Raw genomic sequence first — 26,375 nt, 5'->3', positions numbered from 1 at the left:
TAAAATGAACATAAAAAAATATATATGCATAAAATTTCTTTAAAAATAATTCAAGCGCCAATTGGGATATGTAAAAAAATCAAAATAAACAAGTAAGCAAGCTCTAGTTGAGACTGCTCGACTACGAGAGCCCCTGAACCCATCGAGCAAATGATATTTCAACACACACACATACAGAGGCGACTGCGCTTGGGCTGCGCTGCAGTGTTGGCAATATTTTGATAATTTGTTTGTTGAATAATTTAATTTCTAGACGTACAATCTTAATGAAACGTTATCACAATGTTCATATGTATGTACATTCCGAATGGGTGGGTATAAGGGTGGGGGCTAAATTTTAACAAAAATCGAAATTGTATAAAATGCGTCTTAACATATATTTAAAATTTGATATATTAAACTTTTAGCTGTAAAGATGTGGGAGATATAATTTTATAACTGATTTTCGATAAGGTTTTTTATCGACAACAAAATAACGGGATGAGTTCGAATATTAGTGATAAACTCGACATTTTCGACATTTTGTACAGACATTTTGAAGGCTCCAGCTCATACATACGGACTGACGGACAGGACCAAATCGACTCAGCTCGTCGCCCTGATCAAGAATATATATACTTTGTGGGGTCTGCCACGCATCCTTCTGCCTGTTACATATATTTTAACAGATCCATTATACCCTGATTTTCCATATTCTATGGGTTCAGGGTATAAAAACAATTGAGACAGTGGGCTTATTGCTGTCAATCAGATAATAAAATGTGTACATAAATGAATTCAATTGTTCAGATACAAATACATATGCATATATGTACACAATTTCAGCTCCTGTACAAAGTGCGCTGTCCGCTCCATGGGCGGGCAACATATTTTAAAAATATAATATATGTGCATGCCTGGTAGAGTAATATTTATGGGCTTTATTTAACAATTAAAGCGTTTTCCCTGCTGACAAATTCCCCATCAACGATGCGCTGCGAGCATTATTTATGGACTTAAATGCACTCGCCCACCAAACGAGCGCTAAATGAGCCACTGTTAATGCGGAGTCCACGCGCGAGAGCCGCACGCCGGATTATTTGGCTCGCCTCCAGGGTCAGCCGGCCGTGCGCTATTTGCAACAAATATTTGATTTGACAATCAAGTGCAAATACAACAATTTGACACCTGACTGCAACGGCGACTGCGACTGCAACGGCGACTGTGACTGCGACTGCGACTGCGACTGCGACTGCCTGGCACCTGCGCCAGTCTGATGCGTGTCAGATGCACGCGGACGGATAATGACTGCCGCCGAATTGGCGGGCAAGTGTGAAATTCAAACACGGCCGCAGCCGAATCGCGTTACAAAATAATAATTTGCAGAGAGCAGCGACAGCCGGCGAAACGCGCTGCGCCGACTGCGGTGCAGGTGGTGCAACCACAAGGCGCAGCTTTGCGTTCAGCAACGCGACGTCGCTGCAGCTGCTAACCTGATTGAGCAACCAGGCGATACCCTCCGGACGGCGCGCTCGGCATACGGCGTATGGCTAATACTTCCAGCATGCGAATCGAAAAACCCATCATCAGACTACTTAATAGAGATTCAGTTCCGCGCTGCGACTTGTTAGTGCACTCGAAAGTGGGTTAACTTCATTATAAAGAAGGGGCCGAGTACTGTTATCGAGTCACTCTCGGAATGATCTGATCGCAGAGTATGTATGACGGCTTTGCATGACAGTCTTGTTCGAGAGATTCTATGAAACTTCTTCTGACATTACTATATACTAAGATATCGATCTTTATCCTTTTTGGGTATACTATTTCATGGTAATTAGGTATTCCACTGTCTAATATACATAGTATGATGTGGCATGAGAGATCTGCATGTCAAGCTCAATACTTAGCTACATTTTTGATAGTAGTCTTGCGCCATTGCAGGGCATCCTCTAGTCGGTCAGCTGCGCTTAGAGTGCGCTCGCTTGTTTGTTGTGGTACAGTTTACGACAACGGCGAGCATATCAACCTGTGCTGCTGTCCACTTCCAGCTCCAACAGCATCAACATTTGCAATCAGTCGTTCGCCAATGTGCAACAACAGCAACAATAGCGGCAACAACAACAGCAACAACACGAGAAATTGCAATGACAACAACGTTGACGAGGACGACCATCAACCACTAACACCGACAGAGTAGCAACCAAATGACCAATGAACCAGCCACAACTCACACACACACACACACACACACACGCACACACATACACCCACACACACACACATCGTGACTCATTCTGCATGCTGTCTGTGGGGAGCTTGTCGCATGTTGTCCTTTTTGCTGCCGTCGCTGGTCAATGTTGATGCTGATAAGTAGCAAAACATGAGGTCGCCAGTAATTATGCGAGTGTTGCAAGTTAATTGCAATTGTGTGCAACTGACGGTAGCAAGATTAATTAAATTCATACATGCACGCGCACAACTGCAACCAGCCACCAGCCACCAGCCACCAGCAACCAGCCACCAGCCAGAGAGGAACCGGCAACCAGCAACCGGCAACGTGCAACGTGCAACGTGCAACCTGCAACCTGCAAGCGGCAGGCAACAGCGTTTGAAGGACTCGTATGCAGTACATATAGATGCCATCACTCAATGCCAGGCGAGTCAATCTGTTTATTTGTTTATGCAGCACACACCCACAGACACACACTCCCACACACACACACACACATACACACACACTCACACTTACATAGGCGCATACACCAAGCGCATTGTTCAAGTTTACTAATTTCATGCGTGGCAATGTTTTTACATTCAAATCCATAAACTTGACCCACTCGCAGCCCCTCGGCCCCCAGCGCGCATTTGTATTAGTTAAGTGATTTATTGTCGCAAAATTGTCATTAAAAATTAATGATGCTGCTGCTGCTGCTGTTGGTGTTGCTGTTGCTGTTGCTGTTGCTGTTGCTGCTGTGCTTTGCATTTTATTGTAATATGATTTACATGCTGACCACGACATCGTTCGCATTGGGCGTGTCAGGCCCATAAACCGACGGCCAACGGCAGTTTGACATTTAAGCCATACAATTTATGAACTACACAAAATGTGCTCTACTTAAATCAATTGATAGCTTTTAATTAGTGTTTGCATTGTGTACACGAGCCGAAAGAGACTACAACAAAAAATAGAAATACAAATACAAGGAGAGAGGCAGAAAGGGGTCCAGAGCGAGAATCCGAAATGGAGTGTAGGTAAGCTGCAGCTGCTTGACACAAAAATCATTCTTGGCAGCTGGCCGTCAGCAAGCTCTGTCTGTGGATATACTTCATAGGGACAGGTTAACAGCTCGAGCAAGTGTGCTCTCATTTAATAAGCCCAATTATGCTTGCCTGACCTGTGTACAGCTAGTTGCCCGAAAAGCTACTCAATTATCACTTAAGTAACTCCGACTTTGCCAAGCTGTCACATAATTTAAGTGGAATACAGGGAATGCATTTACTATACCCTGTAGCCATTGACGACAATGCAGGGTATAATGGTTGGGTGGAAATTGAGTGTGGTAAGTGGAAGGAAATGCGGTAGACTCGATATACATGTATTCATGTGATCAAGGCGACCAGCTGAGTCTATACAACTAAAGCTATGTTTGGCTGTACGTCAGAGTATCTGTCCATCTGTCCATATATTTTACTGATTTATTAATATATTTTAAATATATATTTATCTACAGAAATATACTTTAATCCATATCAGCATCCGACTCTTGATGAAAATTTAAATCTTAATACTAGAGAAGACTGAATACCAGAATAGCAGGACGTTTCAAATATATAAATATAATATATTAAAATATAAATGTACTGTTTCTGGTATGAATTAATATTTTTTGGGATTTTTTTCCTCGCTCTTATAATCTGATAAATTCTCATACCTCACAACAAAACAAATTGTATCTAGAAATTCCGTCTAGAAAAGAAGTTATTCGACAATTAAGTTCCCATTATAAAGCCCAACAGCGCAGCCCAAGCGCAGTCGCTGCGCAGTCAGCAGAGCTCCTGCTTATGTATGCGTGTGAGTGTGCATGTGTGTGTGTGCAATACACATGTCCAGTTCCTACGAGTGCTCACAACCCTTCAAACTTGAGTAATTCGAGGAACTTTGGCTTTGTCAATTTGTTATTCCGTTTTCCGCTTTATTTATTCTCATGCATTTCCCAGAATGCGAGGAGACACAACTCGCACTCGTATGATACACACTCACTCCATCCCATTCATGAAGATCTCCCGAGTGACAAAGGAGAACATGAAAGCGAATGTTTGGAATAGTAGCACTGAATATGTTAACTATATTATTTTACTTAATATATATTGTCAATAATGAAAGCTTATCTAAATGAATTTGGGCTGCTATACACTATATATTTGTTATGGATCGACAACTCCCGCTCCTTTAAAAATTCAACATGAAATCGAAAATTCATGTATTTATCTAAATTTTTCAATGAATTTTTAAAATATTCGCTTATAGACCAGAGCACACGCACACACACACACAGATTGAGGGCATAATGGCCTAAATGTATTTATATGTTAATGCATATTGGGCGCAGAAATAAGTTTTAAATATGTATTAATTTAAGTCATAATTGGCAAATCCCTAGCTGCACTGGAAATTTGCTATGTTCACTAAAAAGCTTTGGCGAACCGTAACAAATATGGGAAATATGAAACAGTGACAAAACCAAAAGAAAAAAAGATGCTGTAGCAGACGGCGCAATACTCTGTAATTTGCGATAGATACGGGGCAAAGAAGCCAATCTCTATATATGTATGTAGAAAATTCTGGCCTGGTTGTATGTATATTGTATGTATCTAGCTTAAAAGTGAGTGCGATTCACAACTAAGCGAATATTGCATCTTTTCACTCGTCTCTTGCTTTAATTTGATTGTTTATTCGTTTTCATACGGGCAGCCGAACGGACACTGCACAAAGCCAATATGCTCTCGTTTCGCTTTGTGAACCTGTGTGCACATTGTAGCTTGTGAAATTAATGCAAATATTTATACAAATTATTATGTGATATGGTGGCACACACACACACACACATATATACACTCACACACTTCTACTCCTTTAACGACAACAAAAAAAAAACTTGTTTTGGTTTCGGGGCTATTTTTCATATCATATCCCAGGCGACGCTTATATACAATAATTTCCCTTTTGGCCATAAAAGTTTATTATTCATGGCAGAGTAGAACGATATGCTCGTGCTCGTGACACGCACAAGCACGACTCAACGCGTGATAGAAACATCGCTAATAGTTATAGATACTTCTATTCGACTACATTGAATATTCTAATCCATTTGGTAAACACTGTAATCAAAGGACTAGGGGTTTTTTCTATGTGGTCGAACTTCATGCTCAGATCTTTGTCTTCTCTCTTCTACTGCTCAAGCCTTTAAAATATATATTCTATCTCTTCTAATATCAGTCAAATGCAATGAAATTAATGGGGAAAAGTTTTAAAATACATTTCCAATCGATATGTTCTTAACATGCCTCGATCGAAACCGAGGATAAGAATGTATAGCTGGTTCTATAAAAAGCTACCTCAAACACTCCATTGCCAAAAATTTGTGTCCAATCTTTACACTATTCCAGTGCCCAGCGTGTAGTCAAATAGACTACTAAATATTTGCAGCAAATTATGTTTTATCGTCGTGCCGTGTCTTGGCGCAGTGGCACGACGCGGTCATCTCTATTTCGAGTATGCTATTTAAACGTGATTTAAAATAACCACAACAGATTTTGTGGTTTCATGTTGCATTTTATGTTCGATAAGCGGGGCGTCAGGATGCAAAAGAACAGACGGCAGCAGCGCAGACACGCTGGGTATCAGTTCAATGATAAGCCAGAGGATGAGTTAAAGCTGCTGCTGCTGCTGCTGCGGTCAGAATATTTTAAATCCAGACTGCACGCATCTGCGGCATTTGCTAGCAACTGTTGGCAATTCGATTGTATTGCATTAAATGTGCTTAAGCCGGCCGAGAATGCCGTGCATGGAGCTACCCTGTGGGCAGCACTCTGCATGTTTTTTTTGTTTCCCTAGAATTGCCTATGATGATTGAATTTTACAATTTTGTTAAATGAAACAGAGTGATTGTCTGCCTGCAGAGAGATGCTTTCTCTTAACTAACTTACCTCGAATTTTTGTTTTATACGCAACAGACTTCATATCAACGGCTGCAGTAGGAACTCTATCAGCATTAATCAGAGAAAATCTGCTGTCCGAGTCAAACCAATCTCTCAGGGTACGGATTTCATATAGCATGAGAACGATATTGATGCCCACCTCTGCTTCACTGTCAGACTGCATTGATCAATTTACGATCACCTCCAACGTCAAACCGATCGACTATAGGCTCATACGAAAAATAGTTTTTAGCAGCAATCAATTCCGCATTGATGTCTATAGCTCACTCATCGCAATGTAGCACAGATCACTCTGCTCAGTCATCCACAGGTCGTCACTGATGTGAATACTCTCAGTTAGCTTAAGTTTCTCTTCTCTTAAAATTCCCAATCCAATTTTGAGAGTATATATTCAATGCGACAAATATTCTTTTTGTTCTGTTCTTTATGTATTTGTTCAGTCAGTAAAAACATTCACTCCGTTCTCTATAGATGCTAATATTGAATTATATTATATTATATTATAGTGGATCTACTATATTATATCTTATTATCAAAAAGGCATAAAGGTAAAGCTTGGCTGCCCTGCACTTTCAACCAATTCTTTTTCTAGTTTACTTGAAGCTGAGTCAAAGTGCGCGGTATATTCTAGTCGAACCCTGCATGCGTGTTTAGTTAATTCCATTCTCTGCTGCATTTCGTGCACTGATTAAAGTGCTGTGCAATATACGAAATAGACATTTGATTTTGCAACAAATAATAAGCATATTTGATTTATTTTGAACTTGGTAAGATTTTTATATTGACAGATATATGTTTGTTATATAACTATGTTGAACAGATATTGAAAGGAACATGTCATTTTTTGCTATCCATTAAAATAATTGGGCGGGCGGCAGAAGAGAAAAGGATTCGAAAAAAATATATATATTTATTAAGCGTGTACAGTTTATTGAGGGGTTGGGAAGGGGGACGAGGAAACCCGTTACCATTATACGCACAGCTCGATTGGCTCTTCAGTATGTGTGGGAGGCGGGGCCGGGGGTAATCAATATTTGATCCATACAATCTATACAAATTGTTATAAGTACGTATATATATGTGTGTGTGTTTATATATATATTATATATCTACGATTTTGTATATAGTATTTATAAATACAGTATATAGCACGGGTGGGTCTTGCATAATGCGTCTACTACATTAGTAACATTCACTAGCTGACATCTGTTCGGTTGTCGTTAATTATTATTCTTCGATACTTTCTGATTATAAGTAGCTATAGATATTCAATTATGACTAAAGTTTCATTTTTACTATTCGTTTGATATTATTGTTGTTGCGACACTCTCAGGGCGTCTCTTAACTCATTATACAATATATTTATTATTACATATATGTATATATATTTATATTTATGATTAATGTCCATTTATGACTTTATCTTACTTATAAGTTACACAAAAAAAATTACAAAAAAACATTTAACAGGCGTCTTTATAGGGCTCATTAAAAAAAAATTCACCTTAAATGCTTATTTATGCTTATTTATGTATAATATATTTAAGAGGGTTCTCTTCATATGTATATGTCTCTATATGTACTATATTCGTGTATATATGTGAGTGTGTGTGTGTTTGTATGTATTTAATTGCCATTTCGTTATGCGCCGTCAATACTTCATTTCTTTTCGCACTCTCTGCCCACTCTACCTCTCGCTCTCTGTCTATCGCTCTTTTATTATTTAACTTTAAACATATATATACATACATATATGTATATTTATATATATATGTTTAGTGGAAGCTCCTTTTGCAAGCCACGCGTTTCCAACGTCTCACGCTTAGAACTGAACGCTATGGCATTGACTTTTAGTTTTGTTTCCAACTGGTAGCTGCATGTACAGAGGAGGAAAGAAGAGCAAAAAGAAGAACAAGAAAAGGAAAAAATGAGAAGATACACAAATAGGTCAATCGAAAGGTCTTATTTGGAATTTGTGTACGCTTAAAATAATCTCTGCTTAATATTTGAAGAACTAGCCCAAGCCGGGCATAGCCGACTGCATAATACTCGTTCACGGCGCACAAACAGCGACATTTCTTACAATATCAATACATATTATATCTAAGACTAACAAATATTATAAATGTGCCATCGATAATTTATATATCAATTTTAAGGATATTTGCTTCTCTCCTTGGTTGACGCCTATAAGATCTTCCGATTGGTCTCTCTTCTAAAGGTCATAAATATATGAGTTTAATTAAATCATTAGCAGTGGACAACGGAAGCCTAGTGGTTACCAACTTTTTGAAAAGTGAGGTGTGGCACATCCCAAGTATTTTCAAACTCGGAAATCTGTATAAAATGAATCGACAAGTCAAAATCAGCCGTCAGTGCATGCGGGAATCAGAATATAAATTAACCCAATAACGAATGTATGTTAATTTATTTGTAACCCTCATGCCTTCGCCAAATACACTCGGTAAACCGACAATCCAATAGAAATCAGCCCTCCCTATCGATGGTTTCGCTACGCCCCTGACTATACGCATATATATTATTTATAGTGTCGAAATGTTTGATACAAAGAGACAGGCGATAGTTGTAAAAAACCAATATGATTTTTTGACATTGTGAACGAGTATTATTTGTTTGCAAAAGTCTTATGTATTCCAAGAAATCTTGATTATTATAAAAACAATAAAAGAATTAAGGCTAAACAAACAAATTTGCATTATATTTACCAGCCTCAAATCGACTCAATAATATAATGAGCTAAATACTATAAAAATTGGTATATACGAGTGTAATATAATTATTATATATTCATATTTGAGGTCTGCGTGAGCTTACCTTTGTAATAGACCTCGCGGTACATGGTGGGGCAGGCGGCCTTTGTCTTCGCCGTCTTGAAGTCAATGTTGGTGCGAATGGGTCGGTGCAGCAGCGGCTGCGGCGGACGATAGTTGTTGCCCAGCGGAGCCTTGGGATGGTCGGGACTGCCCTGCATCAGGCGCCGCAGTGCGTGCAACTGGAAGCAAAAAGACAACAGATACAAAATGAATGAGACTCGAGTGAAAACATTTTGCAGAATGCCAGAGTCAGCCTTTCTTAGCCACGCTGGCATAAGACAATATTCTATTTTACGACGTGCTGTCCTTAAAGTGCGGATCAAAGAACTGCAATCGAGTCGTTTCGTTACTTTGTGCCACGAGCTGAGCAAAAACTTGGCCCGAGAGTACAACATTTTCACATAACTTTAAATTGTTGGATGACAGCAAAAAGGCAGACAGCGAGGGAGAGAGAGCGAGTGGGAGAGAGAGAGCAAAATGTTGTCGCACATGGACAATAATCTGCCTCGCACTGGGTAGCCGTTGGGGACCTGATAACAGTTGATGGCTGATAGTGTAGCCAATGCCAATCTGAATTACTGCTCAAGCCAAATGAAATGCTTTTGGATCGTGAACTTCTCAAATATGGAGCATACATAAATGGAATACTTATGAGACTATTCCTGCAATTAAATCTGTATATGCCAAATAGTACGTCAAGTAAGATTCTTAGATACATATAATAAAGGTAAAGGGCTGTTCTTCTTCTAGGCTTAACTACTCATAGCAGAGCATTCAATAGTCGACTATTGGTAGTTTAGCAATCTGTCAGATTCAGAGAATGATTATAACCCCTCTCTCTCTCTCTTTCTTTCTCTCGCACTCTCTCTAGTCCTACCCGTTTTTATCTCAACTTGCTTTGTCGGCATCTGTCTGCTCTCTCTCCTCTCTGCACACTCTCCAGTGGCACTCTAATTTGGTAAATTATATTTTGTTAGCAAGGTGCAGCCCCGTGCATAGAGCGGGCTTTATTGGCATACATCACTAAATTACATCGTCGCTGCACTTGCCGGTGGACCGTGCAGTGTGGACCGTGGACCGTGGCCCGTAGCACGAATCGACCTCGTGCTGCTATTGCAGGGTGTTGTTGTTGCTGTCGTCTGAGTGCTTCGGGGCTGCCACAAGTTGTAGCCATGGTCTCTCGGGTGCCATTTCGCTTGTTGAAGTTTTTATGAGTCTGACTCGGCGGCGGCAGCGGCGGCGGCAGCCTAGTCCGTCTACGACTTCGGCTCTAGCCCGGGCCGCTTCTGTATGCAGCCATGTGCAAGCGACACCCTCCTGCTGCTCCTGCTGCTTCTGCTGCTTCTGCTGCTCCTGCTGCTCCTGCTCCCACCTCTCGCCGTGGGCAGCCTCATCGCCTTCGCCTTGCCCTTTTGCCGTTTACTGTATTTACACGTACGACGGCGCGACGCCGGCTCCTGGCTGCATTCCAGCGCCGGCCTGATGGCCATGCATGTTGGCATCTTTATTACGGCGTGGCACTTAATAAACATTTGCATTACATTTTGTATGCTGTCTCCTCTTTGTTTGCTCGCAGGTACGCAGGCGAGGCGCAAAAAGTGGCCATCACTTGCAGTTACAGTCGACTGTCGACTGTCTGTTGTTGTTGTTGAGCGCCTGGCTCGAGTGGCAACTTTATTTAAAACTTTGCCGGAACAATGCCAGACGACATCAGCAAATTTAGCAATTATTATATTATGAATCTCTCTAATTGCCAGCCAGGGGAGCCATAAAGAAACAATTGCTAATGCAAATAAATAATTTCGTGCTGACATCGGAATGAAACAGAGCAGCAAGTGCGTAATAAGTTCAGCTGGACAAGCAACAAACAACTCCAAATATCGTATAATTGCAGCAAAGAATGTGTTCTGAATGCTGGGGAGACCTTAAAACTAAACCTCAACTAAGGGCAGAAGACAGAAACGAGATAGCTCCATGAATATCTAATGTCTGTAGAATCTGAATATAGAATCCATACATATGTGTTGCTGAGACACAATCTAAACTCAAGAGAACTCAAAGTGTGAACACATAGCAGCGATTAATCCTAGTGGAAGCGCAGGCAAGGAAGGAATTGAGTTCACCTTCCTCAATTGGTCAACATGCATATTCCAATTGCTGCATTCATCAGTCTTGAATCTGGAGTTGAAGGCGGAAAGAGTACGCCTGGATATGTACATATGCCCATGCTTATAGCTAAATGAATGAATAAAATTTGTCTTTTTCGTTGGTCTTTGGTTTCGTCGACAATGAAGTTTTGAAGAGAGCTGGCATCAGTTGCGGTCTGTGATCAACTGCATAGTAATTGATTCAAGTACACAATATATGTACGACAGTGTATTACATAATATTATGCGACCACGTTAAAAGTATTTTGAAAGATTACTTCAGGCGTATTCTATTGTTTTATTGCTTATGTCTTACCTGTTGTTTCGTTATGTAGATTGGCTTGTTCAGCACAACCCAGGTGACGGTCTCGTGGCAGGCCGGAGCCGTTGTCGAGCCGTCGTACGTCATGTAGTGGTCCGTGTCGGGCAGCAGTCCGCGTATGGAGAGCCGCTTCACAAAGACCTCATCGCCGCCGTAGCGAATGCGCTCCAGCTGGTCGGTCAGCATGCGCAGCTCGGGATTGGAGAGGTCGCCCAGCTAGCAGTCAGGGCAGTCGGTTAGTACACAACACAACTCTGCTTCAGGCAACAGCCAGTTCAGTTGTCAAGACTCACCTGCAGTAGAATGGAGACGCCGACGATGCCCTGGGCCCGGTTCAGTGCGTCTGAGAAATTTGCATAGAGCTGGGAGTTGTAACCGAATATTTGTATCTGCAATGCCGAACAGAAAAGGGCTTAATACGGCTTACGCTGTGTGTACGGATATTCGTAAATATTCTGCTATGAATGTCGTATAAGGATTAAGTATTCTATTTCATATTCCCCTGCTCACATTCATGCATTTGTCTGACAAATTTGATATGATTTCACATGGATACCTAATACATACATATATGCATTTAATAAGAAACATTAGCTCAAGGTTACTTTAACTTAAGGGTTCAAAAAATAGATTAGATTGATGAGCCATATTGATAACCAACGTAAGTCACAGTCGCTGAATAATTTTATGTGCTTAATAATTATGACACCCAAAAAATCTGAAAGTGTATTGCCTCGTATTGTCCCGCTGAAAGAGCTCTTCCAACACATATATGTAACTCTAAAATTGAATAATCTCTCTCCAAGAATTTTGAGCTGGTTTTCAAAACATTGTTTTAGATTTCAAATTCTAATTTGCTTTAGCTTTGCATATTTGTGGTGCAACACTACAATACGCTCTGAAATTACCAAGAGAGCCTTACATGATTCAAGCTGAGTTTTATTTGACTCTTCCGGACAACTACTACAGCTCTACAGCTAATCGATTTTACATCAGCTTGTTTTGCCCATCCGACTGGGCTTAGCCGTACATGCATTGGCTTACAACGAGAGTACACACCAGTCCATTGATCACGGCCAAATTGTGCAGGAGCCTCCCGCATTCTCTTGAGTCTGGCCCATTTAAAAGTTTGAAAGGCTCCCAAATCTTTATGTCTATGCAGGTTTGTTTTCGTTTGCAAAATGCTTGTAAGTTTCGCCAATGATACATGAGGCAGCACAATCTGGGCTGGGCAGATCCTATCCAGCTACATTCACTTGGCAGGCGGGCCATTCGCGTACCTCCTAATGGAATGTGCTTTCGGTAGGCAGCTGCACTCGCTCTTAATAGCTGGCTCTGCTCTGAAATGCTTTGTTAAATTGAATTTGCCCTCTAATTCATCTCATGGGCATTGCACTCAGAAGGCATCAATTCGCCAGAGTTCGACTATTCCGACCATGGCCTCTCTTACTTAACGTTACTTGTTTTTCCCTTTCCACATTTTCTTCTGTGCTCAAAATGCTTAAAGCCAGGTGCGTGCAGAGCAGTCAAATTCAAGTGAATGTCTGGCCTTTGCTGTAGTGGCTTTTGCTTTGTTGCTTCCAGCTCCAAGTCCTAAACAGATCTGACTATGTGCACACATACATACATATGTGAATTATGGGGTATATTCAAGTCAGGCTCTTCTCACAAAGTATATATCTTTTTGCAAACAGAAGAATGAAATTTCAAGTATGAATAAAATTAATGAATATTTGTATTGTATTTAATAATTTCTAGTAAAGCGGAGGGTGAATTTTTTTTTTCGAGATTGTCATTGATGTTGAACTTTTGCGACAGTATTTAATTGTAAACACGCCCGAGCTCAAAAACACAAAAAAGAAAACAAAGTGAGGTGAAACGTGTGAGCTAGCCGATTGTGTGATGCCCGCTCATAGAGATGAGCTCAAAATATGAATTAATACAAATATAATTTGATAATTGATGTAAGAGACAAAATGAGAGATATATTCTGTTTGGCTTTACTGTGTCTCAATTGAACTCAATAAAGTCGACAACTACAAGCCAAGACACTCTGTAGCCAGTTCTTTATTCTATAAGTCAGCTTTAATAGCATTTCATTTCTCACCTCTAAATAAATAAGTAAATAATTTGAAAATCATCTCTAGTAATGCTTATAGACAAGTTTAACATCGACTTTGACTGCCTATCAAAGTGTATATCATTCAATTTAGTTATGCAATCGATATGCATTCAGAATTTAAAGTTTTTAGGTTCAAGAGCTATAAAGCCAATATACTCTTTTCATTTGGCTAACGAGTATGAAAACAAATAAGGTACTCTAACTTGCTAATGCTCATCTAGAAGATACTCTGAGCACACAGCCCAGCCGCCGTAACAAACACTCAAACTTTCTTTCATACACGCACACACACACAGACACACATACGCTTACCAGAGATATCCCCACACACTCACACTCACGCACACACAGACTCGCAGAGCCATGGCGAATCACGCGAGAAGCTGTGTGCTTGTGTGGGTCAACAACAGTTGCGCACTTTGCACAGCGGTTCCAGTGCAGTGGAGCAGCCCCACACTATGGGAAATGAATTCTTAAAGTCGAATCCTTGTGAAATTTTCAGTCCCAGGCACTAGCACGAAAAACGTCGAGCGTTGAGGGTGGGGAGGGAGGCGAAGTTACATAGAAAGTCAAATATTATGCATTTAATTAATGCTATATGAGAAGCTGTCAAACTGTGACTAAACTCTGATATATGCCACAACAAATGTGTCTTACGCTCAATTGATGAATCACAACGGATTAGCTTGATTTCAGAGAGCTGAAATCAAATTGTATTGAAAAATGAATACATTCAAAATTTGCATTCATTTCATTTACAATTTAATAGCACGAAACCAGATAGTCTGCTGAAGTCTTAAGAATGAATACGAAATATAAATGAATATGAAGACAGAAGTTCGTAGAAGAGTTGTATAATTTCCTTTTAGCTTAGATAAAACATAGTCCATATATATGTACATCTAAATCCTACATACTCCAAGAAATATTTTCACTTTAACATATGTATTTTTTTTTTTTTTGTCGGCTTCGCCCAGTTCGTGCAAAGTTTGCAATACTTTTCGGCAAGTGTATAAATATTCATTTAAATATGAAAACTACATGCTGCAATTTTAATGTGTGCCCAGTAAGGCAAACAGAAATTAAATTAAATTAAAATTTCTAAAGTTGTTGAGTGTTGAGCTGGCTGCCACAAAGAAGCACATGCAAATAAAGGAGCCGAGGCACAAACCGTAAATGCAAATGAAATTTTGACGAGTAAATTGCAACACAAATTGTGTGAGTTAATGGCACAGACTGCTCGAGCTGTGCGAGTGCTGCCAGCAGTGCGTTCTCAAACGAATTACTTATCCCAATCACATAAAGGCTACTCAGTGCAACACGTCCTCGGCTGGTCCCCGGTCCCCGGTCCCCGGTCCCCGGACTCTTAAAGCGCTAAGCTATATGCAGCAGCATCAAATGTCGCAGCAATTGAAGCGATTATACTGAAAAGTGCTTGAGCACCTGTTGTCCTAAATGGGCAATACAATGGAGCGCAGCTAAACAAGAGACAAGAGACTGCTCGATTGGCCAATGAATGCGTAGGCTACGAGAAAATAATTAAGGAGCTTCCCTTTATTTTCTTCTCAATCGGCGATGGGAAATAACTATTGTAATATATTTATATGCATGATTTCGTGTTCCCCAAATCAATCTATATCCAACACACTTTAATTTACGCATTTTACCTTCCTCCCTTTGGCTATTTACTATGCCGTCTCTCTCTCTCTCTGTATTTAGACAATTTATGATTATTTAGAATCAATAAATATTCACAAAGTGACACTAAAACGCATTTCAATAAATATTCACAAAGTGACACTAAAACGCATTTCAATTGACAATTATGAATTGTCGAAAAAAAAAGAAATGCTTGTTGCAGGGTATACAAATGCTATGCAATATTTACCGCAAAGTAAAATGTTATACTTCCGTTTCATTAAACAGCAAAGCGTGCGGCAGCAGCAGCAACAACAAACTACAGCATTTACTAGCAAATAGCCGGACAGAGGCCGAGTGCCAGCAGGCAACAGCCACAAGGCCTAGTCCCGTCCCCTTCTCTCCACCCCTCTCTAGTTCTCGCTCTTTCTTTCTCTCTGCCCACTCAGTCTAAGCCCAATTTGTTTGTCTGTTTGCTCAAAGAGAAGGCAATATACAAAGCAAGCTCTCGGCATGCTGCCTGAACAACATAGGCATAAACACACACGCACACACATGTACATGCACATACACACAAAATAACAAATCGACAAACAATCGGACACGCAGACAGGGTAGAGAAAAGGCAACTTAATCAGATCAATTACACATGTTTTTACTGCATGGATTGCAGGCTTGTCGACTCTGTATAGTCCGAGCCAGGTCGTAGCTCAAGCCAAAGCCATGGCCAACAGGCCCAGCGACCCAACACTGCCTCCGCTACAAATGTCCTCACTTTACTCCAACAATAACAGTGGTTGGCAAACGATATAATATGCACTGTGGTATGGAGTTTGACTGAAGAGCTGAAAATAACTATTTTAAGCAACTATGATATGTGATATATGATATATGATATATGATATATGATATATGATATATGATATATGATATATGATATAAGATATAAGATATAAGATATAAGATATAAGATATAAGATATAAGATATAAGATATAAGATATAAGATATAAGATATAAGATATAAGATATAAGATATAAGATATAAGATATAAGATATAAGATATAAGATATAAGATATAAGATATAAGATATAAGATATAAGATATAAGATATAAGATATAAGATATAAGATATAAGATATAAGATATAAGATATAAGATATAAGATATAAGATATAAGATATAAGATATAAGATATAAGATATAAGATATAAGATATAAGATAATAAGATATAAGATATAAGATATAAGATATAAGATATAAGATATAAGATATAAGATATAAGATATAAGATATAAGATATAAGATATAAGATATAAGATATAAGATATAAAAAATAAGATATAAGATATAAGATATAAGATATAAGATATAAGATATAAGATATAAGATATAAGATATAAGATATAAGATATAAGATATAAGATATAAGATATAAGATATAAGATATAAGATATAAGATATAAGATATAAGATATAAGATATAAGATATAAGATATAAGATATAAGATATAAGATATAAGATATAAGATATAAGATATAAGATATAAGATATAAGATATAAGATATAAGATATAAGATATAAGATATAAGATATAAGATATAAGATATAAGATATAAGATATAAGATATAAGATATAAGATATAAGATATAAGATATAAGATATAAGATATAAGATATAAGATATAAGATATAAGATATAAGATATAAGATATAAGATATAAGATATAAGATATAAGATATAAGATATAAGATATAAGATATAAGATATAAGATATAAGATATAAGATATAAGATATAAGATATAAGATATAAGATATAAGATATAAGATATAAGATATAAGATATAAGATATAAGATATAAGATATAAGATATAAGATATAAGATATAAGATATAAGATATAAGATATAAGATATAAGATATAAGATATAAGATATAAGATATAAGATATAAGATATAAGATATAAGATATAAGATATAAGATATAAGATATAAGATTTAAGATTTAAGATATAAGATATAAGATATAAGATATAAGATATAAGATATAAGATATAAGATATAAGATATAAGATATAAGATATAAGATATAAGATATAAGATATAAGATATAAGATATAAGATATAAGATATAAGATATAAGATATAAGATATAAGATATAAGATATAAGATATAAGATATAAGATATAAGATATAAGATATAAGATATAAGATATAAGATATAAGATATAAGATATAAGATATAAGATATAAGATATAAGATATAAGATATAAGATATAAGATATAAGATATAAGATATAAGATATAAGATATAAGATATAAGATAAGATATAAGATATAAGATATAAGATATAAGATATAAGATATAAGATATAAGATATAAGATATAAGATATAAGATATAAGATATAAGATATAAGATATAAGATATAAGATATAAGATATAAGATATAAGATATAAGATATAAGATATAAGATATAAGCTCTCCCGCTCTCCGCTCTCCCTCTCCTATCTCCTCTACGCCGCTTCCGCTCTCCGCTATCCGCTTCCTACCTATCCGCTCTCCTCTCTCTGGCCTATCCGCTCTCTGCTCTCTGCTCTATGCTCTCCCTCTCTGCTTCCGCTCTCTGCTTCTTCTCTCTCTCTCCGCCTAGTCGCTATCGTTCTCTCCTCTCTTCCCTATTTCCATGGCTCAGTTTAATATTTGGACTCCACTGTGTTAGCTTTGGACGAAACTTTCGGATTTGTTGCGGGAGCAGAAGGTCCACCGTAGTTTGCTTAGATTCTTAGCCGGGTGGGAGCGGCTGTAAGAGGCGGGGCCTAAAAACACGGCCTCGTGTCAACACTTTGCCGAGGAGCCATGAATCTATTGTTGGCATATGTGCCTATGGGTGTGCATGTTGGAGGTTTGTCAGTCACTTTTCCAGACAAATGAAGCAAATTAGCTTCACAACGCACACAGGCCGACGTGGTTAGTCAGCAGCAGCAGCAGCAGCGGCGGCATTGGCCTAGACAGATGCTAGAGCGAGGACTTAGCCCGTTGACTATAGCACACAGATCCTTTCAAGTGTATGCCTGCCTGTCCTCTGCGTATGTGTATGTGTGTGTATGTGTGCGTGTGTGTGTTGGTACGCAGATGTACATTTGGCCAGCACTTGCTGCTAATTATGCGCTGCAGGAGCCACAAGTGCAGAGCAGTAAAGCAAATGTCCCGTTTTGCTGGAGTTTTAAAAAGCGCTCACACGAAAAGATGAGCACAGATATCTGACAGCGTGCAGTGTGCAGCAGCAGGCATTTTTAATGGCTCTGACCACACGCTTTTTTCTCTGCTAATTAAAGTAACCGGGTGGAACGGAGTGAAGTCCGCTTGCTCTATTGATAGTCGAGTCTGGCGGAACTTAATGCCGGCGCTCACCTAAAGGAGCAAAAATCAATCCAAATTTCACAGCAGCAGCTCATTACCAGTAAATATTTGGAAAGGAGGGGCAGAGATACGGATACATTTGTATAGTTAAGTACCTCATGGTTAGCGCGTAAATTAATGGTTAAACCGTAGGTCACGTCGGTCGCTTTGGGTTGCCAATGCTGCCACGTTGCCATGTTGCCACACTGCCACGCTGCCACGTTGCAAACGGATGGACCTGCAGATGGATGGAGACCGCAGACACCATAGACCGCTGAAAGGGGATTGAAACGTGTGCCGAAGTTCATTTGGCAGCAAGGGTGAATACATACAGCTAGGTCAAAGGGGCCAGAGCAGGTCGGGTGTGTCAAACGATTAAATTTCAGCCACAAGACAAGTGCTAAATTACCACAACCACCGGCAAAAATAAACCAAATCAAACAAGCAACAAAACCAACAATGTTCCAGAAATAAACAAAATAAAATAAAATAATGTATATATATGTATATAAATAAATATATATATTTAGGCATATATTGTATGTATATGTGTTCATGTATACACACAGTCATTGAGCCTGATTACGCCCTCGTTCTGCACTCCCCCATTTTTAGGACGCCTAACTAACTGAAATCAAAGACTTCTTTGCTTCCATCCACGGTTCGATTTTCCCTTGATTTTTAGCAAAATAAATCGAATTGCCAATTATGAATTAATTAAAATGAAACCCTCTCCGACTTGCTTATTACAAAGCTGATAAGCTAAGATATATTTAAGGCACACAAATTAAGAAGCTTATGCTGGAATTTTAATACTTCTTTAATTTCACTCAGTGTGAATAACAATTGACGTCTTAATAATATCGATTTGTTATCCTTTGTATTCTTAGATATAGCAAATCTCTATGGCAATTCGGGAATACCCTAGTTGAGCTTTTTTATCCTGTTATCAGCCAGGGCTCAGGGTATCTCTTAGTCGGAAATACTCCACCAGGACTCTCATGTTTTGTTATCAGCTCCGACAATATATATTTGAATGTACTAGACTTTCACTAAAATATTCACTTTTTATACTCATTCACGAAAGTGAAATGAGTACATTGGTTTTGTGCAATGTCCGTCTTGCTGTCCGTCCGTATGAGCGCAGTTTATTTCGGCGCTAGTGAAACTAGAAAATTGGAACACATACTCGTGTATATCTCCGATTTATAAAGTGTTAAAATTTTCCCGATTCGCCCATTCGCGTGGCAAATCGGAAAACGCATTTTCCGCTATACCAGAAATCATATTAGTTGATGAGCTAGAAAGCTGAAATTTGGAATGTAGACCCGCATCGACCACCCAAGCAAACATGTTATAGCGAATATATCAACGCCCATTAGGGGCGTGGCAAATCGGATAAAACTGTATCTCCTAGTGTTTTTAAGCTAGAATGTTAAAGTTATGCATGTGAGCTGATGTTATGATGAGATTAATGAACAAATTATATGTCTACGCAAATCGGACCTGAAGATATAGTGATTTCTCAAATTCTGCTATATTTTGGACACTATTGATCTAGCTATATTCGGACTCAAAAACGTATATCTCCAAAAGTGTAAGAGCTAGAAGCTTCAAATTTGGATAGTTAAGTTACTAGTAAGCTCCTCTATCGATTCCCTTAATAAGATTGTTACGCCTCTTTAAGGGCGTGGCATATCGAGAAATACCCTGTAATTTTTACATTTTGTAAGTATCCAAATTTTGATTGTTCCATGAGCTGGCCAATAATGTCTACGCCCAATAGGGGCGTGGCAAATCGATAAACACTGATTTTTCTACAGTATTAGAGAAAAGCTTAGCTACTAAATTGCAGATGGGGTGTGAATGAGTATTCTGCAGTCGGTAACGCCCGACTGCAACGTTGTTACATGATTAGTATTCAAAATTAAGCACTGGTAAGTGCTACATAATGTTTTTACTGACATTTTCTTACAAATAACATGGAAGCATTTTTGACATACATATATTTCAATATTAATCATAATTTTTTCACAGGCGGTGACTTTTACTACATACTGTAGCGTTTCAAGAAAAAAATTTCACGCGCTGTAAAGCATTCGTAATCGAGATGCTGTATTGCTAAGGCGGAGTATGGGACGCAATGGGGTGCCTTGCATTACGGCGCCTGATTTATCTGACCATTCACAACAATTCAAGTCATTTGGTCGCCAATCTGCTCTAGTATGCGGCATGGTAATATGAGTTAATCACCATTGGCATTTACTAATTAGACGTATACGCTGCATATGCAGCAGCAGCTTACAAATTGGCAACAGCTGCACATTATGGCCACAAGGAGTGGAGCAGGCCAATGGGCCAATGGGCCAAGTACATATAACGAAAACAGAAAAGAACAAGAACAAGCAGAAGAAGATGAGGAAGAAGCAGAGGCAGAGAGCCGGCAGACAATGACTGAGAGAAATTTGCTGTCATTTGTTGACATGCCGCTAGTGAATTCCTTGGCTCAGTTGGCTCACCCATTATCTGTTATGGACTGGGCAGTAAAATCAATAATGATCATTTAACATAGCGCCGGGCGAGCTGAGTGTGGTGGGGACAGGGCCGAGCCAGGGCCGAGCCAGGGCCAGGGCAGCAAAGGAGCAGCTGAAAGGACAATCAGTTCCAGCTGCCTGAGCACATGGCCCGACTGAATCTGCAAATGGCTCGACAAATTAGCACGCCACGAGCGCGTCTCAAGTGGCAGTACGTTTTAATCTTTAACCTTTCTCACTCTGTTTGCACTGCCCTCTTCCCCTTGGCACGCCCCACTGCAGTGGTGGATTTACATATTTTTAATAAACTGCCGGCAATTCAACTGAGCGAAACAACAAACCAGCTCGCTGAGAGTGTGTGCCTCTGGACTAGATGACATCTAAATGGAAAGCGGAGCCGAAAACATATTTGCCAAACAAGCAGCAGCACCACCACCAAGAGAAGAAGAAGAGGCGTCGGCCTCAAGGCAAGGCCAACCGAGGACATTGACTGAAACGTTCACATATGTAGCCAGCGATACAGTAAATAAATCAGGCTGCCAGACCAAGAGAAAGACCACTAAGAAAGTGAGTCCATTTCTGAAATTTGTGTTGAAGAAAAGCTTGCTCCACATCCCATACTGAAGATCAAAGTACGCCATATTTTAGGGCCAAGGCTGGGAAGTAGAAATGAGTGGAAGAGCACGACAAAGGTAAATGAATGGCTTCACTATGCATTTAAACGTAACAAAGATTTATTTGCGCTGGTTTCTCTAGAGGACTCATGGACGATCGATCCTATATCAAGTGAAACGTATTATAGAAGTTCAATGCGTTAAATGATTCTTTGTATAGTATACCCATAGGAAAATCATTGAAATTGTACAGATCTACAGACTTAACAAGGAAGCATTATTTACTTTTAACAACATTCAGAAAAACCCGCTTACGTCTTAATAATACAGAGTCGTTGCTAAAAAGTTCAAGCTGAGCTTAAAATGAAATCTCTTATAAAACATTCAGAGTCGAGATAGTTTGTTCTGCTTCCATTACCCTTTCTATGTAAACGCTGAGTAAATTCTAAAAATAAAAGGCTCAAAGAGGCGTAACTTATAGTTATAGCCGACGCGTGGGTCTGTAGTGCCATCAGCCAAATACAAATTCTGAGCTGGAAATCGTCAAAACATATAAAAAGAACATCCACCTCCCTCCCATATATCCTATTTATAAACAACGTAAATAATCAAAACCAAAAAAAAAAACAAGTAAGAAGACTCTAGTCGAGACTGCTCGACTAGGAGATACCCTGAACCCTCCAAGCTGATATTCTTATCATTCTGCACTTCTTTTATACACGCACACATACATACACATGCATCCACCCTCACGCGCCTGTGCTCTGCTAACTGCGCAGTAAGCAGCGACTGCGCTTGGGCTGCGCTGCAGTGTGGGCAATAGTATGAGAATTTATTTGATGAATAACTTTTTTTGTAGACATGCAATCTTAATGAAATTTTCAGAGCGTAATCATATGGTCAAAATGTGTGTACATTCTAAAGCACAAGTCTCTAGTACTTGAAATACGTTTTTTACGAATTGGGGGCGAAGGGGGCGTGGTATCCAAAATCTGTTGATTACAAAATGTTTGTATTTATCATATATATATACACAGTAAATCTGAAGTCTCTATGTTTATTAGTACTCCGATGAGGCTCAAAAAACAAAATCAATTTTTCGATTATTCTCGATAAAAAAGTTATCGGATGAGTTATCGAAAAAATAAAGCAAACTCGTACTGCGTATGGTATACACGAGTATGCACAAAAAATTTCAGCTCTCTAGCTCTTATATCTTCTGAGATCTCGGCGTTCATACGGACGGACGGACGGACGGACGGACGGACGGACGGACAGACGGACAGGGTTATATCGACTCAGCTCGTCGTGCTGATCAAGAATATATATACTTTATGGGGTCTGCGATGATTCCTTCTGCCTGTTACATACTTTTACACAAAAACATTATACCCTGATTTCCCATTTTCAATGGGTTCAGGGTATAAAAAAAAAAAACAATTTGGCAGTGAACTTCAAATGTTGACTTTAACCTTGATCAAATAAGCCGCTCGTTTATCGGCGTAAATATTTAAGTAGACGATTAACAAGCAACGACAAGTGAAATAAAAGAAGTGGATAGAACGAGTGAGAGAGCTAGAAAGAGAGAGTTGCGTCTGTCGGAATTTTTCCGTATACCCATTGATTTTCAAGTATGTACATACGTATGTATATTATAATGTGCGTATGTGTGGTAAACCCTCATTTAAGCTGTAACAATAATCCCTTAGTTTACATCAGCGAAACTTTGCTATATTAACCTGAATCGTGTTTAAATGAATTTAATTATAATGTAAAATGCAAATAAGTTAAAACACTGCAAAGTTTTTATTCACAAAAGATTAATACGAGTATATGTAAACTTTTTATGCACAGTTTTAACGCCGCCAAATTCCAACGAAATATTTACTTTTTTATTTATATCTCTATTTCTTTTCATTTCCAGTTATGCCCTGAACCCGTTGAAAATAGGAAATCCGCAGGTAGAAGTAAAAGCAGTAAAAGGCGTGCCAGAGCCCCTAAGGTAGGTATACATTCTTGGTCAGGCGGACGAGCCAAGTCGATATATACTGTCCGATAGTCTGTTCGTTTGTCTGTCTGTCCGTATGAACACATAGCTCTCGGAAACTGCAAAAGCTAGAGACTTGAAGTTATCAATATATGCTTATTTAAGCCATATACAGTACGAGCTCATTTATTTTCATCGATAGCTCCATCATCTTTATCATAGGGAATAATCGGTATATTAATTATCGATATTAATAATATACCCAGTTCAAATATGCAATTCTCTTAGACCCTGTGCAAACAGCAAACAAAAAGCAACAAGATATTTTGCAAAGATTCGAATCTAGTGTTCGCTAATTTTCCACTCTAACAGTTTTATTTAAATTTCGACTTACCTCTGCAGGGAACGTATAGCCGTCGACGCTGTGCTCGGAGCCAAATTGATCGTTGAGTCCGTAGTGTATGTGTATCTCATGGAATCGATAGCGATACGAGAGTGGGCCGCCAGATATATTCACTGGCGTCTGCATGCCATCGTAGTTGGCGACTGTATCGTTGCCGGCCGTAAATATTACGCTGTGCCCGGTGTTGCTTATAATTCCACTTATCTGTGTGGGAATATACATATACAATACTATAGAGATGGGATTAAGACCAATCACATTTGAGTATGCAATTGAGCTGGAGAACCAGCTTGTGCACAATACTGGGTATGAGTTAGTCGAGCACGGTTTCAATATGGCATTGTGTCTATGGTGTTTGCTTACCCTGTGCTTGTCGATATGCATCAAACGCAGATTCGGATCGAATAGTAAACGTTGCGGTTCCAGGTTCACCGGAGACTGACGACGTCCCTTGTTGCAGAGTGACCATTCTGGATTGATAAGACCCCAAAATGCAGGACCTGTAACCAGATGATGAAAAATACGCTACAGAAACTGGAAAAAATGTATAGTGTGATGAATACACCTATTCAGACAGGCCTAACAGGCCCGATGACAAGAGTAAGTAAAGTTTGTAAAAAATCTCATAGAAATTTTTGTTCTCTTCAAGTTTTTTCAATCAAGTAGCAGCATTAGAAACACTATCTTTAAACAAATTTCCAGTTAATATATATATGTCCAATATATTTGGGGATATTCTCCACATTTGGCTGGCGTTTGTGTCTGTCCTTCAATGGATGGTGTGGACTTACAGATATCACCCAGTCGAGCTCCTTAGCTGTCACTGCTGCTTGTGCCGCTAATCTCTAACGAGAAAATGTTCGCCAACTTTGCTATGCGAAATCTCATCATGCTTTCACGTTGCATGGAAACGCTTTGATGCAGCGACGAGAGACAACAGACAACAGACAACGGACAATAGGCAAGAGGTAACGCAACTGCATGCATGAGCCTGCTAATGCTGCACACATGCAGCATGTGGGTCGGACTGCTGTTTGGCTGTGGCATCGAATGCTTGATGGAATCAACACGTTCCGCCGCTTATATCGGCTGGCGCAATCGCCGCCCTCAATCATAGATACGCCACGTACACGTATTTTAGAAATTGTTGACCTCAACGGCGCCCCATTAGCTGCTAAACGGGCCCGGACTGGAGGCGGCAACGGCTGCAGCTGAAGTCCATTAAATTGGGGCTATGCCGAGTCAATGAGGCAATTGCCGAACGATTTTAGCCGCCATTAACAGCATTAGCGGCGTCTGACCGTCTTGAGCTATGCTACTCTTTGCCACTTGCTTTTATTTGGCCTGTTGCAAGTACAAATACTGTTAAAGCGCCATTTGCGCATCTCCACTATCCCTTTCGCTTCTCCCTTCTTCCAGTGCCAGCAAGCGCCGTGAAATCAAGCGAATTTTTCGGAGCATTAATTGCGCTTTAAGCACGCCCCAGCCAAATCTGCACAAGCTTCCAGCTCTGCCCGTTTCAGCCACAGCAGCAGCAGCAGCAGAAGGAAATGCCGGCGCGATGGCCCGCCAGGCACAGTGGCGCCGTCTTTTCTAACTTGCAACAACAGCACTTACGTATGTATGCAATGCTTATGCAAATTTATTCATGCCAAAGAAACACAAAGTTCGCACGGATTTGGCTGCAATTTGTTGACAACACGTGTTACAGCATCGGGGACATCGTTCCGTTGTCGTAGCCGTAGCCGTAGCCGTAGCCGTAGCCATAGCCGTAGTCGTAGCCGTAGACTTAGCCGTAGCTGCTGCCGTTAGCGTTGCACGAGCTGTGCCTATTTTACAGCACATGTACTTGCAACACTTTCACCATATCGAGAGCTCCTCAGCCATGGCTCACACATGGTCCATGGCAACGCCAGAAGCGATCTCAATGATTACAAATTTTACTTTTTGATTCACCATGGAAAAATACATTTAAAAATATTGTAGAAGACAGGATATTAAGGTCTTCTATATACAGGCATGTCTTTCTCCTTGATTCTATTCTGATATGTTCTTCTATATATAAGTGTGTTTTCTCTTCTATTCCCTTTTATTCTCTTCTGTATGCAGATGTGTATTTCCATTATCATTTCCTTTATCAAGCCAAGTAATACATATATTAGATAA

General features: G+C 39.3%; 1 protein-coding gene across 1 annotated transcript in view; it reads right to left on the bottom strand.

Moving 5' to 3' along the window:
• Positions 1-7,482: 7,482 nt before the first annotated feature.
• The window catches only part of CARPB (Carbonic anhydrase-related protein B), a 54,370-nt gene continuing 35,477 nt past the window's right edge, over positions 7,483-26,375 (bottom strand). Inside the window, exons 4-9 of the mRNA XM_030387272.2 lie at positions 24,573-24,709; positions 24,201-24,413; positions 11,795-11,890; positions 11,496-11,717; positions 9,034-9,211; positions 7,483-8,071 (exon numbers count right to left, since the gene is read on the bottom strand). Of these exons, the coding sequence (XP_030243132.1) occupies positions 8,049-8,071; positions 9,034-9,211; positions 11,496-11,717; positions 11,795-11,890; positions 24,201-24,413; positions 24,573-24,709 (869 nt within the window). The 3' untranslated portion in view covers positions 7,483-8,048. The remainder of the gene's footprint in view (positions 8,072-9,033; positions 9,212-11,495; positions 11,718-11,794; positions 11,891-24,200; positions 24,414-24,572; positions 24,710-26,375) is intronic.

Source organism: Drosophila navojoa, chromosome X (assembly GCF_054131105.1).
Source record: "Drosophila navojoa isolate 15081-1374.11 chromosome X, UAZ_NAV_1.0, whole genome shotgun sequence".
Taxonomy (NCBI): domain Eukaryota; kingdom Metazoa; phylum Arthropoda; class Insecta; order Diptera; family Drosophilidae; genus Drosophila; species Drosophila navojoa.
The sequence above is the reverse complement of the archived record's forward strand: the minus strand, read 5'-3'. Positions and strand labels throughout refer to the sequence as shown.